Source organism: Falco biarmicus, chromosome 4 (assembly GCF_023638135.1).
Source record: "Falco biarmicus isolate bFalBia1 chromosome 4, bFalBia1.pri, whole genome shotgun sequence".
Lineage (NCBI taxonomy): Eukaryota > Metazoa > Chordata > Aves > Falconiformes > Falconidae > Falco > Falco biarmicus.
In genome coordinates this window covers 62,576,905-62,592,105 of record NC_079291.1, presented here as the reverse complement: position 1 = coordinate 62,592,105, position 15,201 = coordinate 62,576,905, and the positions used below count along the sequence as shown (strand labels likewise).

The 15,201-nt window shown below is 44.6% G+C and overlaps 1 protein-coding gene across 8 annotated transcripts in view; it reads right to left on the bottom strand.

Moving 5' to 3' along the window:
- SMARCD3 (SWI/SNF related, matrix associated, actin dependent regulator of chromatin, subfamily d, member 3) overlaps positions 1-15,201 on the bottom strand; it is a 111,237-nt gene that overhangs the window by 45,544 nt on the left and 50,492 nt on the right. For all 8 annotated transcript variants that reach the window (XM_056334048.1, XM_056334049.1, XM_056334050.1 and 5 more), the window contains one exon: positions 13,164-13,206. In XM_056334048.1, coding sequence (XP_056190023.1) covers positions 13,164-13,206 — 43 coding nt within the window. The remainder of the gene's footprint in view (positions 1-13,163; positions 13,207-15,201) is intronic.

Sequence of the window (15,201 nt, the reverse complement as noted above, 5' to 3'; positions counted from 1 at the left end):
CCGATACGTCTCCAGACGGACAGTGAGGGACTTTTTAATTTAAGGTAATCAATATGCTTACTTATACTATAAAAGTTTTAATTGAGATGTCATTGATAACAGATAAAATGGTTTTGAAGAAATCCAACAGTACCAACACGATTTACATTATCAAAGAATCCCATGATCTCTTCAGAAAAAGGCAAGCTTGTTGAACAAGATTTAATTTTTACAAAGCTGCCCATGGCTGTAGGAAGCATCAAAGTGCTCAGATGTCTTCACTCAGGTAGAGGCACAAGGATCTCCTCAAATAATGTAAAAGTTAACAGAATGCTCAAGAGAAGCCCAAACAGGGAACAAAAAGGTCCTTCCTCATCTAGAGAGCAGGAAAACCTTCCAGGGAAGAAAGATTCCCCAACTCTGAATTTATATTTTGCTGTCTGCCTGTCACCAAGAAAAGGGCAGGCTCTGAGTGAACCCTAACGGGACTTGGCAGCTGTCAGGCAGAGAGAAGACCCAAGAAAAATAGTGTTTAAACAACAGAAGTGCATTCTCCCCTCCCTCCCTGCACCTGCAGCAGACAGCAATCTAGTTCAGCAATCCTTAGCACAGGAGGCAGAAACTTCAGTCTTCACTTCCTCACCCTCAAAAAAATCTAATTGTTCTAATCAAAAAACTTTCCCCCTCTCTTCTTACTTTGACATCCCATTAACTCCTAGTCCTATTCCTCACTTAGCCCCAACTCCATCATAACCATCATCATCCTAATAATGCAACTGTATTGGGGAATGGTGCCTTTGTAAATTTATTTAGATTGTTATCTTTATTTTGGCTTTCTCATCAGCAAATAAATATTAGCAAAGAAAACAAGAGTTTCATGTGAGAAAATAGTTACCTGTTTATAGTCATAGAGTTATGGGAAGAAAACCAAAGAGTTAAGTCATATTTTGACTTAAAGCAGAGAAGAAACACGGAACCAGGACAGATGAGCCTGCTATGTACAACTACAAAACACAAGCAAGGTTTAGAATCATAGAATCGTTTAGGTTGGAAAATACCAGTAAGATCATGAAGATTTGGAGAGATGGACTCTGATTTCCCAACAACGTTTTAAGCAGAACGTCATGAAACACAGAGTCATGGACATTTAAATCTAGACTAAACTCTCTCAGGTATGCCAAAGAAACAACTCTGCTTTGGTCTCTGGGGCTGTAGAGAAAGATACACATTATGTCAAAACTGATCTAATGTGTCCATTCCAAGCTAATTACTGCTGTGGCTGGAATAGCACTTAAAAGTATCATGTGAATTCCAAATGTATTCTAAATATCAAAAGACTTCTGCAAGAAAATTATGTCACATCCACTCCTTAAAGACATCATAAATAATGGAAAAAATAAAGGAGAACAGGTATTTTAGACTTTCAAGTGGTCCTTAGGGATACAGTCCTTCACAAGAACATCGAGGAATTCACTGGGACACACAAATAAAAAGCAAATACTGGCCATGTGTTGTCCAAGAAAACTGAAAAAAAGCAACAGGACAAAGATCCAGTTTTCGTCTTGGCCAAGTGATACATGAAACCTTACATCTTTCAACAACTTTGACTTGGCATTTTTATTTAAATGATCAAGAAGAGGACAAAAGAAACATAAATGCACTAAAAGCTGTAAAATTTTTAGTTAATCACAACCTGAAAAGTCTGCAAGACACTTCAGAAAAGGCTTTTTCTGAGTTTGCTGACTGAGCTGCATGGTGGCAGATGAGTTGCAATATACCAAACACACACAATGGGATGCACATAAAGCAAGCAATGTATCTGTACTGGTGGGTACTAATGAGGCTAAGGCTACTGACAGAAGTGACCAAAACTCACTGTGGGTAAGTTAATGAAGTCATCTGCATGAACAGTAACAGACAAAGACGCAAGGTATAAAGAAGAGGAATGGTTCTGGGGCTTTTATGATTTAACCTGAACATAAGGAACTGAATCTACAAGTGACACAGGATGGGGAAATCAGAAAAAAGGAGAGGACAGGGATATGGGTCCACACCATGGTGAACTGTGAGAAAGAAAACAGTACAAATTATTAAAGGTATTTGTACAATTAAAAAGCTAGAGCCAAAGAACATAAGACATACTTACAGCACAGCAACTCTCTGTTTCCCAGAGAAATTTTAAAAGGATTTAGGAAATTGTATGGGAGGAAGCAATAGCATACAACACTACTGTAGCCTAGGAGTCCTGTGCATTTCTTAGATACATCAGCAGGAAGACATGGAGCAAGACTAGGGATTTTACAATCAATGCCATGCTTGGCAATCTCCTAATCACTAAAAGAACACCAGGGTCACAAATTAAGAACTCTATTGACAAACTCAAGAAAATTCTCAGAAAAGCTATTGAGATGATTAGCAGACAAGAAAACATCCTCTACAATACAAGGTTCCATGGAGCCAATTAATTTAGCTTCACTTATGGGTTTGTATTTACCTACACAAAAAGAAAAAAAAGTTTCTCTGCCTGTCAATGTGACAACACAACAAACTTGAAATTGGTTTAAGTTCAGATTAGAAACAGGTCAAAATAAGGAGTGAGTGTAGCCAAACATTGAAAAAAATTAACAATGACTGCAGGGACTATTTCATCACTAGTGATTTTATATACATAAGCTCCTACTTACAAGTAAATCCTTAGGCCTGTCTGGTAGAAATAAAAAAAATAAATAAAAAAAACAAACAACAAAACCAAAACAAAGTAGCAGTAAGTTCTCATGATAATGTCGGACTTCAGATTGTCTAGTTGTATAACACTAAAAATAAATTAGTATTTTTTTTTTCTCCCAGAAGAAGATCAACTGAGTGCTCTTTCTTTTCAAGGTCTTCCATGAGAAGTCTTGCCACTCTAGTAAAATCAAATAGAACTCTCAATACAACTGTTAGGAGGTGATATACAAGTGCGTAGACCATAAAGAACAGACAAAATACAGGAAATGATGGGGTGGGGGGGTCGGGGGGAGGGAGGGAATCAGGTCAGTGATGGAAAACCTGAGCTTAAACTGGACATAGAGGCTTTCTTGAGTTGCACTCACTGCCACATCAGAGATCAGACACATAAGGAGAAAGAGATGTGAGATTTCCCACTTCTGCAAGGAACAAAGCAATTTCCCATGCTCTTAACACAACATAGGCCTCCAATATCCTCCTATTGCAAACAGGCTAGCGCTTGATTCCTCTCCCTCAAAAAAAAAGTTAGAATAATAATTTCTGTGACTTCTGCCATCAGAAAACATAGGATTTGGGAAGTGCATTTTCGGCATAGACAGTTTTCTATAGGGTTTCTTCAGGTTTTCATTAGCATCCCTAGGTGAAGTGTGGACACCAGGAAAAGTAAAAAATATATCTCTGCCAGCCACATACAGATAGCATGACTGTGTGTATAAAGTCTTCCCCGCGACAGAGTATAACCCATTCTACCATAAACTTAATATCATAAGATACTAAATTATGAAAGAATTTGAGGCTCTTCAAGTGGAGCCCTGATAGGAGTACTACTTGTCACAGCACTATCAAAACTAACTGGCTGCAACAAGTCTTCTACCATCACATACCAGATTAACTTCAATAAGTAGTTCCCACACCTTGCCCTGGCACAGCCACCAGTACCCCACAAGGTTTCAAAGGTTCATCTACTGTCCATGCTGTTTCTTCATCCTCTTCAGGCCAGTCCCTCTGCTTCTTGCCTCTGCTACATCCTTCTCCTTGACTCTCCTACCTCCAGGACACTCTCTCTCCTCCCTCTGCTTCTTCCAGGTCTCTCTTCATCCAATGCTCCTCTTCCTTCAGTCCTTACAGCTATTTAACTACTCAGCAGGAACCAGCCACAGCTGCACCTTATCCACATCAACCAACCCACCGCCCCTGAAGCCAGCCCACAGCTCTAATTATCAGTTTTAATTAACCTGCCTTCATTCCTCTATAATTCCTCTACACTACTGGCTACAAAAAAATCTATACACAGCTCAGCCTTCCTTGATCTCCACAAGCCTTCAGCATTCAGGCAATCAGTAATCCTTTGCTAGTCAGGGCATATCAGAAGCACCTACCACATTTGCTTCTGACACAAGACAAACACCAAAGCTGATGACATTCTGGGAACAGTCCATTTGAACTTCTGGGGTTATGTTGATGAATAGTTGTCAGACACACAAAGGATTCACTGAGTATCAGGCAAAACCACGACTTGGGTAGACAATTGTTTAAGCCCCGGTAACCAGAAAGTAATGTAGATCAGAAGAACCCTTGGAAGTCGTGCAGACCAGCTGTGGCACCAGACAGGTTCAGATTACATAAGGTTGCTCAGGACCTTGTCCAGTTTGGGTTCTGAATACCTCCAACCAGGGGTGTATGTTGCACAGCACTTTCTGGCAGCCTGTTCCAATGTTTTGGTACCATCATGGTTTTAAAGCCAACCAACCAAACAAGCAAAATGGCTCCTTATACCAAGTTGGTTGCCCACATCGCAGCGAGCTCGTGTTGCCCTCCCACGCTGCTGCTGTGCACCTCCAAGGGGAGGCCGGCTCCGTCCTTCCCTCGCCGCCCCACGGGGCGGTTGCACTCCCCAGAAAGACCTCCCTTTCCTCTTCTCAAGGCTGAACAAACCCAGCTCCTGCAGCTTCTCCAAGCAGGCGTGTGCTCCAGCCCTGCCATGTCCTGGCTGTCCTCTCCGGCCCTTCTGCTGAGCGTCACCTCTGGGTGGCCGGTGCCCACAAGTCCAGGTGCACGTTCACCAGTGCAGCGTGGCCAGGAACAGCCTCCTTCGTGGACTCGACAGCAGTGCTTGTGCTAGCAGCCCCTTCTGCAGCTGGCTCACCTTGCAGCCCGCCCTCCCTTTGCTGTCCATGAGGGCCCCCGGGTCCTCTCCTGCCAAACTGCCTCCGCCACCTGACACCCGCTGGTCCTGCCACACAGCGCCGCTCTGCCCAGCAGCAGCGCTTGGTATTTGCCTTTGCTGAGCTTCATAGGGCTGAGCTGCCGCAGCCTGCCAGGCCCCTGCACAGCCATGCTCCCCTGCCTCGGGCACTGGCAGAGGCGCCCAGGTGGCCCGCAGACGGGCTTGCTGGCAGAAACGGGGTGAGGACAGCGCCCAGTACCTCAGCCTCCTCCCTGGCTTTTGACACGAGCGGCAGAACCAGACCCTGGCCTGGCTTTTCCTCTGCGTGCCTTCTGCTGCTGGGCTGCTTGCAGGCAGCTTTCCCATTGCCCGGCACATGCATCCCTAGGTTCAATCCCAGCTGAGCTCAGACCTCCCTAATTTCTCGCCTGTGTGCTCGGGCACCGCTACGCTGCTCCCGCTAGCTGACCACTCTGCTCACGCCTCCCTGTGCTCCCTCCTTGCCTTGAGGCCAGTCAGGAATTCACTGCTTGACCCTGCCGGCCTCCTGCCAGGCCCACCCAGCTTTCCGTGCATTGATCCGGTCGTTCCCCTTTGCTTTGGAGAGGTTGTCCTTGGAGTTCAGCCAACCTCCCTGAGCCCCTTTGTCCCCCGGGGATCCCCGCTGTCCTGTAGGATCCTTCCAGGCAGATCCCTGAACAAGCCCAAACCTCCCCTCTGGAAGCCCAGGCCTTGCTTGCTTCTCTCGGGACTGCAAACTCTGACTCCTCATGGGTGCTGCAGCCAGGGCTGCCCTGAACCTTCACATCCCCAACCAGTTCTTCCTTCTTTGTGAGTAACAGGACAGCAGAGCACCTCCCCTTGCTGGCTTGTCCATCACCCATGTCAAGAACCTGTCATCAGTCCAATCCAGGAATCTCCTGCAGTGGCTGTGGCCAGTGCTCCTGCCCCCACAGCGGATGTCAGGGTAGTTGAAGCCTCCCCCATGAGCACCAGGGCCTGCAGCCACGAGGCTTCCTCTAGATGCCTGGAAAGGCTTTGTCTCCTTCTGGATTAGGCAGGTTGTCTGTAGCAGACAGCCACCATGCCATTACCTGCATAACTTAATTTTAGTTTAAACTAAAGAAAGTAAAAACAAACAAAACAAATCAGATACAAACTAGTGTGCCCTTCACACTGATTTTTTTTTCCAGGTGAAAGGTGGCTATCATTAAAGGCCTCAGACAAAAAATAATAAATAGAGTTTGATCCATTTCAGGTAGGAAATAACAATTGGAGCTGCATTCTTCACTACCTGAGCAGGACAAAAAAACCCCAGTCTCAATAATTTGCTTTAAAAAAAAAATAAATCATCAGATCCTTAAAAAACAGAGGTTGGGCAACTTCCTTTGAATTAGGCTGGCCTGTAATTTCCATTTTTGAGAGAGGCAACAAAAGCCAAGACCTCCTGCTCCCCCACATCTGACAAGCTCAATTAGATACTGAGCCAATTTTTTTACTACCCACAGCAGTTGCATACAACCTAGATATTTCGCAAATAGTGTTGAGAAGCCAGCATTTTTACATTACAAGTGAGAATGACTGAAGTCTGACTTAGCAGCTACTGGACAGTTCCCCTGCTAAGAAACTTTAGCCTATAGCTTATTGGCCACAGTGTCTCTACCACTGAGGCTTCTGTGGTGGTCAAAGCAGGATAGCTAAGGGCTGACACTCCTTAGAAATTCTAACCCTGTGCCATCTTGCAAGTTTTGATCCCGAAGAGATAGTGTTTCAGGAAGGATTTCTGACTGGCTACCACAGAGCCAGTAACACAGTCTAGCAACATAGCAAAAGCAATTAAAGCCTGCACCATTCTGAGTTTCATACATACAGACACCATTCAAAAATGCAAAGATCCTGCAACACTACAAGTAACAGCTAAGCAAGTCTTTCACCACTCACTCATGGTAATCAGTTCTGAGCATAGACTAATGTGGGCAGATAGAAGCAATACATATAAGTGCCTAAGCTATACACTATTAATATTTGATTGTTTAATTACTTGGAAGAAGGGTATAGGTCACATTCATGAATTAGGATTGGGAGGAGCCCTTATGAGTTACTCTCAAAGTTCTAGTAAAAGCAAATCAGTAGCTCCTTTATGTTCAGTGGCCGGGCAGCATCTATGACCCAACCAAACCTTCAAGGCATACTGTCCAAAACTGGAGAGGTGACCACGAAGTCAATCAGAATGGAAAAGCATTGACTCCAGAGCAGGGAGTCAGATGGTATATGAAAGTAATAATTCTGCAGACTTCTGGTAGAGATGCTCTATGGAGCGGAAGCTGGATCACAGGTACCAGCTTGAAGGGATGCTGGGAGGTCTCTAGTCCAGCTTCCTGCTCAAAGTAGAGTCAACGATGAGGTTATGTTGCGGTTTGAAAACTTCCAAGGGTGGAGAACCTGCAGCCTCTCAGGGTTCCAATGCTTGACTGTCCTCTTGTGAAAAAGTTTCTTCTTACATATAGCCAGCTCCTCTATGTTTCACTTTATGCTCACTGGCTCTCATTCTCCTGCCATGCTCCACAGGAAAGCCTGGCTCCATCTTCTTGACCATCCTCTCTCAGTAGCTGGCTAGCTGCTGTTAGGTCCCCTCAGAGTCATCCTTCCTCCAGGATGAACAAGGACAGCTCACACAGTCTCTCCCTCTGACCAACCTGACAACTCCCTGCTGAACGCAGTCCAGTTTACTCATGTTTTCTCTTGAATTGGAGGTCCCAAAACTGGACACAGTGCTCTAGCTGTGAGCTAATGAGTATGAGCAAAAAGGGGTAATCAAGTCCCTCAGTCTCTTGCATTTGACCTTGTTGAATATCATAAAGTTCCTGTCAGTCCATTCCTCCAGCCTGTCCCACAAGCATATCGACCAGTTCCCCCCACCCCGCTTTGTGATTTGGTGTCATCTGCAAATTTCATAAGCAAGCACTCCACTGCCTCCTCCAGGTCATAGATACAGACGCTAAACTGAATGGCTGCCAGGACAGACCCCTGCAGTACTCTGCTTGTTGCTGTCTTCCCAGTAGAGTGCAACCGATTAGCCACTACCTTCTAAGCTCAATCACCCAAACAGATGACTGTCCGTCTATCTAGATCAAAATGTCCCAACTTGAATTGAAAACTATTATGGGAGACAACGTTGAAAACTTTGCTAAAACCAAGGTAAATTATATCCACTGCTATCTCTTGCTCACAGATCCAGTCATTTTATCAGAGGCAATCAGGTTGGTCAAGCATGATTTACCCTTGGTAAATCCATGCTCGCTGTTGCCTATTACCTTCTTGTCCTTCACATGTCCAGAAACGCGTTCCAAAGAGCACATGCTCTGTGACTTTCCCAGGGGCCAAAGCGGAGCTCACTGGCTGCAGTTCCCTGGACTGTTCTTTTGGCCTTTTGTGAAGATGGGTGCAACAATTAACTTTTGCTAGTCACCGGGAACCTACCCCAATTTTTATGGCATTTCAAAGGCAATAGAGAGTGGCCTTGCAAGGATATTGGCCAGTTCCCTCAGCACCCTCAGATGCACTCTGTTGGGTACCATGGAGTTGTATGGGTCCAGTTTTCTCAAGTAATCCCTGGTTCAATCCCTGTCCATTGCTGGCTGTCCCTTTTGAACGTGTTCACTGATCACAGAGGCATGGGAGACATCATTAGTACAGACCAAGACAAAGAAGGCTTTGAGTACTTCAGGCTTATCTGTCTCCATCATCACTGTATCACTCCACCCACTCAGCATCAGGCACACATTTTCCTTGGTCAGCCTTTCATTATTAATGTAACAGCAGAAGCTTTTCTTGTTGCCCTTGATGCCCCTTGGAAATCTCAATTCCAGCTGAGTTTTGACTTTCCTGATAGTATTCCTTATATGCCCAGACATTATTTCTAAATTCCTCCATTGTAGCCTGTCCCTGCTTCCACCTCTTGTACGCTGCCTTCTGATGTTGGGACCTCCAACAAGTGTGAGTTCACTGCTTAGTTATGCTGGGTTCTTCATAAGTCCACTAATTTTCCTGCATATCAAGACAGACTGCTCTTGTTCTTGGAGAGTCCTTAAAGACCTGCCAGCTTCCCTGAGCCACTTTGCCCTTCAGAGCTGCTTCCCATGGGATCACACCTACCACTTCCCTGAATAAGCCAAACTCTGCTTGTCTGAAGTCCAGGGTCTGTGCTTTGCTACTCTCCTTCTTCATTCCTTTCAAGATCTCAAATTCATTATTCCACAGTTGCTACATCCAAGGCTGCCACTGATTATCACATCCCTAACCATTTCTTTCTTATGAGTGAATAGCAGATCCAGGTGTTCCTCACCTCCAGCTGGCTCAGATGGAGAAAGGTGGACAACAGCCATACACTGACCAAACAACAAGAGGACAGCTATTATGGTATGGGATCTGTCCAGAGAATCCCATATGGTAGTCAGTGAACAGCAGCAGGAGCTGGCTGAATACTTGTGTAAAGGAGAATGAAGTAGAGAGGATGAAAAGCAGAGGGCAGCTGTACAAAAACCTATGAGCACAGCTAGACAGAAAGTCGTCGCAGGAATTTGGGACCCAGAGAGTTTGGAACAGCAGTCAGTACCAAGAGACAAGCATGCCATTGAAGGAGAAGCAGCTTGCTGTTTCAGAGTTGCACTCCACTCAGCAAGTTAAATGAGGAAAAGCAGAGACAGACACAGCTATGGAGTCAGAACGATTTTCAGCTGAGGTTCTTGCATCAGAATGGGTAGGCAAGGAAGCTGAAGAAACAGTACAGTGAATCACAGTCACGGTGCCTGGGAAAAAATGTAATGACTCAGAACTAACAGAAAATAAGACACTGTCCCGAAGTAATGAGGAGACAAGGCCTGGAGAAAGAAGAGGTGCAATGTGATGTGCAGTCGTGTTTCTCTACAGACAGTTTGTAGCCTGAGGTCAAAATTGAGGCACAACTGCTAGACTTGGGCCACAAAGGCCACATCAGCTCCAGAGATCTAGGTCCCCGGCTATGAATGAAGATGCCTATGAACTTTTCCGAAACTCAGTGAGGGTTTCAGTGACCTGATAACAAGGGAAGGATCCAGAGGCAAGGAAAATAGGGCGGGATATAGCCTGCTGCACAGAACTAGAGTTAATGGTGAATATGCTACAAAAAATGCTAAGCCTTGTTACGCTACAGTATGTCAGTCTGGGCTTAACCAAGTCTTTCTTTTCATTAAAACTGCATTTCAGACAAAAGATATGCAGTAGATGCAATCAACTTGCATTTAAGTAAAGCATCTGACATACAGTCATAAAGGGAACCACTACTTAAGACTGAAAAATAGGGGTTAGAACAAGAACAATATGTGGTAAAGAATGGGCACAGAAAAAAAAGTATTAAGTGGGAAGTATGTCATGGACCATTTTTGAAGCTGATTTTATTTGGATATTTTCATTAACAGATCCAGTGCAAAAAGGACAAGTATGCTAACAAAACTTAAGAATGACAGATTTGGGCGGCACTGTCAATACAAGGCAGAGGATAGTACAGAGAATGAAAGGAAGCTAAGAACAGTATAATAGAAACAGGATGAAACAGCATTACACACAGTCTATATCCAGAATTCCTGCTCTAATGTGAGCATTCATCAGTTAAAACAACAGAAATCAGAAATACTTTTATCAGTCAGTCACAGAATGACCATATACTGTATCAATGTGGTAAGGCCATAAAAAATAAAATGTGATCCCAATATGCATCACTAGATATTTCCAGTAGAGATAAAAATGCATTAGTGGCATCCAAGCACTTGTGATACTGGTAATCTGTAATAATATGCATAGTTCTGGTCTCCTGAGAGGTACATGCAAAGAGGTTTGAAATAGGTGAATTTAACCTGGAATAGATGTAATGAAGGACTGTGATGATTAGAATTGTGGGGAGCCCCTCTTACCTGGCAAACTAAAAGCACTTGCCTTGCCAAGCCTAGCAAAAAAGGAAAAAAAAAAAACCAACCACAACCAAAAAAACCCCAAAACCCACTGCCAGATCTAAAAGTAAGGAGCCTAACTAGTCCTGAGACAGCAATTGTGTCATGGCTTCCATGACAGAGGGAACCAGACAGGAGGTCCCATGCAGTTCCATAATTCTATCCTCCTACATGAAGTAGTTTGCTAGGTTGAACCTTCTCATATGATTATATCCATGCAAAATTAAATCCTTTTCAAACAGCTGAAGCATAGCAGCTGAGCAACCCTAACAACCAGCAATACGCTCCAGCACTATAGCACAGCCTTGATCAGAGCCCAGAAGTCCAACAGCAGGTTCTCTCTGCCAGCTGCCTATCACAGCAAGTAACACTGAGAACCCACCTCCTCTTCCACTATTACACAAGATGGTTGTCAAGAATAAAAGGTATTAAATATCTTCCCCTCTCCCCTTCACAGTTCCCTGAAAACACAAGCAAGATTCTGTAAAAAAAGTCTGTGGGTAACAGATGTTGATTGGCTGGAAAATACTCCAGAAGTAGCTCCAGAAAGCTGGAATTTTTACCCTATGTTTCACATGCATTCCATTCCACAGCCACCAGTGCAAATCTTTTGCTTGACAGGACACTGATGCACACAGCATCTCCCCATACAACGAACGGCGAGCATAAGGAGGTTCTGATACACTGGCTGCAGCCAGACACAACGTCACACCATCAATACCAGCACTCCACTCCAGCTGCACTGATAAAAACTCTATTGCAGACAGAACTCGAGCAATTTGTGTTGCTTTATCACTCCATCAGTTAAAATTATTGGCTGACAGCAAGAAAGATACTGAAAGGCAAGAAGACTTGGGGACAGCACGGTTCTGAAGGAGTTCACATCTGTATAGGTTTTTGACATACCTAAATAAGGCTACCTATTAAAGAATAATCACAGATTTGATAAACAGAGGCACAAGTCTTCTGTTGCCAAAAACACTTGGTTACCTCTGTTCTGTGACCTTTTTAGCTTATAAAGGCATCAGACACCAAAAAAAAAAAAAAAAGCCCTGAAATAGATATATATTTAAAAGTGACAGCCTCACCATACAGGATGTATAATAATGAAAACAATTTGTGTGGGACAGACAGAACTGACAGCACAAGAAACATAGCTTTCATTCTAGGAAAGCCCAGACTGAGCAGAGCAGGAATGAGGCTTTAACACAACGACTGTGGAGGCCACAAGTAATTCAAAGGGCTGGATGTGATGATAGCTTCGTCCTGTCAAGACAGAAGCATGAGAGAACTAATGGCTGACCTGTGAAAGGTTGTGCTTCCAGAGGGTGGTATGAATTACAAGAAAACAAGTGATAATATGGCATCAGGAGTACCAAAGTGAGCTTGCCTCCTCAGGCAGCTAGCACTAGGTACCTGTGGAATGTTGAAGAAGAGAATCTGGAGGCTGCCGGAAAGTTTGGGCTTACTCTAGCAGCAGAGGGGTAGACTTGAAAAGGACATGGAGATCTACACACCTGCCACAGGGATCCTGAGCCCAGAAAAAGCACCAGAAGCCAAAGAAACCGGGACTAAGACATGCCGAGGATGTGTAAGGAAGCTTGCCTTTCAGGACACAGCAGGTTCTGGGGCACCTGCACTGAAGACGGCACAGGAAGGAAAAAGTCTGGCAATAATGGAAGAGAAGGGGAGCAGAGAGGCATTCGGATGTTCAGGAAGGAAGCAGAAGATTTAAGTATTGAGGATCAAGCACAGGCAGACACTAAAAGCTAGACATATCCCCAAGGATAAGAGAATTAATAACTCTACAGTCAATGCAGGCCCCTTGAACTTTGCTGTTTATGCAGGTTCGCTTCAGCCCTACTGGGACATGACCACAGACAGGAGAACCTGGCAGCTCTGCCAGGCCAGAGAGACCGGGGATCGAGCCCATCTCCCACAGGCACAGCCGCGCTCTGAGCCAGCTTTTGGCCAGCCTCGAAAATTGATCAAAAACATCCTTAAGACCCAGAGGGCCCCAGCGTCAAGTCGCGTACTTTGCAGCCCAGCACCACCGTCCATCCATCCAGCAAGTGGCAGTGCTGGCTCGGCTAACCCAGTGCACGAGGACAGCACAGGCCGGGCTGCACGCCACGCTCCCAGCCCCCAGCCCCAGCCCCAGCCTTGCTCTCTAGACTTTCACCCACTGCCTACTTACTTTTTAATTAGATTTTTAAACAAAAAGTGAAAGTGTTTTCTAAAATCCCTTTAATTACACTAAGATGCTGAACTGATTGTGAAGGGAATAGGAAATGAAAGCGACTCACCCTCTGAGGGAGAATTTTGTCAGCCATCTTCCTCCTCTTGGCACTGTACATTTTTTAAAGAAAAAAACACGTTACCATGGTGACAGATCTAGGAGTAACGAGGCCACCTGCTAAATTATCCTGACATCTCCACATGCTGGTGCACAGCTGTGCATGCATCAGCAAAAGGGTCTAACTCATGCCCAGGACCTAGGACCCCTTCTCTCACCAGCCTGGGGAGGTAGGTAGTTAAGAACAAATCAGTGCTGTCTGTTATGCATCTTGGAAAGAAGTGTGCAAGTTCTTTGATCACAGCATCTTCTGCGGTGCAGGGTAGCAATACGTGCAAGTGCACATGCTCTCTGAAGATACAGAAAAAATGTGTAAGAGCACAGCGTGCACATGTCAAAGTGTGCACGGGTATACCTGTGCATGTGCATGTGTAAGTGGTTGACTGCCTGTAAATAGGACATGAACTTGTTCAAGCAGATGAGGTGCATTCATTCATTCATTTGTGCCCAAAATTGAGTGCTGATGAAACACACATATATAGGTGTAGTTCATTCGATGTATGAAATACATACATATATATGCACCCTTCCCTACATATATACACTTGTTTTACTGTAACATATTTGCATGAGTGATATACAAAGGTAAGCGGGTTTACAGTTCTGTATTTGCTCACCTCTATGAATGCACATGTGGGAAGATACATGTGCACCTGCAGTGTATATACATAGTGTGTCCATACCCATACATAAGCCCATTGATACATCTACACTTTTAAAAACATACTTGTGTTCATGTACATACACATGAATGTATATGTGCCTAAGAAATGGTATTGTCAGGAAGATTGCCATATACATTGTCTTTTGAATTCTTCAGAGTCTAAGAACCATTCGTGCCCACCACACCTGTCACCTAGCTTTCCCTAGCAGGGCCAGGAGGGAATTCAGGCCTTATTCTTCACCTCTCTAATTTATGAGGCATTTATCTTAAGCAGGAGATGAATCACTCCATCTGTGACAGACAAACGGGAGAAAGCAAACTGCCTGCTGCCACTCTGCCAGGTCACAAGGATGCCGCTCCTTACTGTTCTCATAGAGAAGGTCTGTCATCAGCCATGTTCACATAAAAACTGTTTCCACACACATTGATGTGACATATTCCCTTCCCACATTTGCTAATAATAGGCCAGGCCTGAAATACCAGATTCTTAGATTCTTCCTCATCGTCATATAAACCAAGCCTGAGGAACTCTCTGTGCCCAGAGGTGCAAGCTACAGCCTTCCTCAGGGGCAGAAAATTCATCCACACAGTCACACCAAACTTCATAGGTGAACAATGTCCCTTTTTAAAAGCATAGGAATAATGGGACTGGAACGTTACATGGTGTGAACCTCCAACGGCTCACTAAATCAAACCTGCACTGAAACACCTCACAGAATCTGGAAGTAATGCCTGAGCCAGCTCCACCCTCCCAAAGGGAAATGGGATATGCATGCACCTGCAACAGCCCCAAAGGCTTGCAATTAAAGAGCAAGTAACAAAAATCCAAATCCCGCAACAACTTGGGTCTGAACTAGCTCTCCAAGAGTCTATTACAGAAATGAGATTTTTGCCTCCACCAACCCTGCCAAGAAAGGACGACTACGCCTTCTTGGCCCGTTTGTGCCATAAAACATACGATTCAACTACTCCCAGAACTTCACCCAAGGTGCCAGAAAAGTTTGCCTCAAAAACCAGAAAAATTTAAATGGGAAATGACAGGGGGGTGGAAATGAACAACGGGAAAACATTCAACACATCACCTGGAGGGAAGGCATGGCAGAGGAAACAGAGAAACTTTCCTGAGTACCCAGGAAGCACTGGTGTGAGCTGGACTCGCTACAGTCGAGACTACTGCTGGGTTCCAAACTAGAAGCACTGACGTTTTGAACTGGGGAGGGGGAACTGCTTCCTTCTATAAGTTAGACCATCAACTTTTAGAAAACACTCTTCTTTAGTGATCCCTAGAAACTAGGTAGTTAATGACTAAAGTTTACCTTGATTA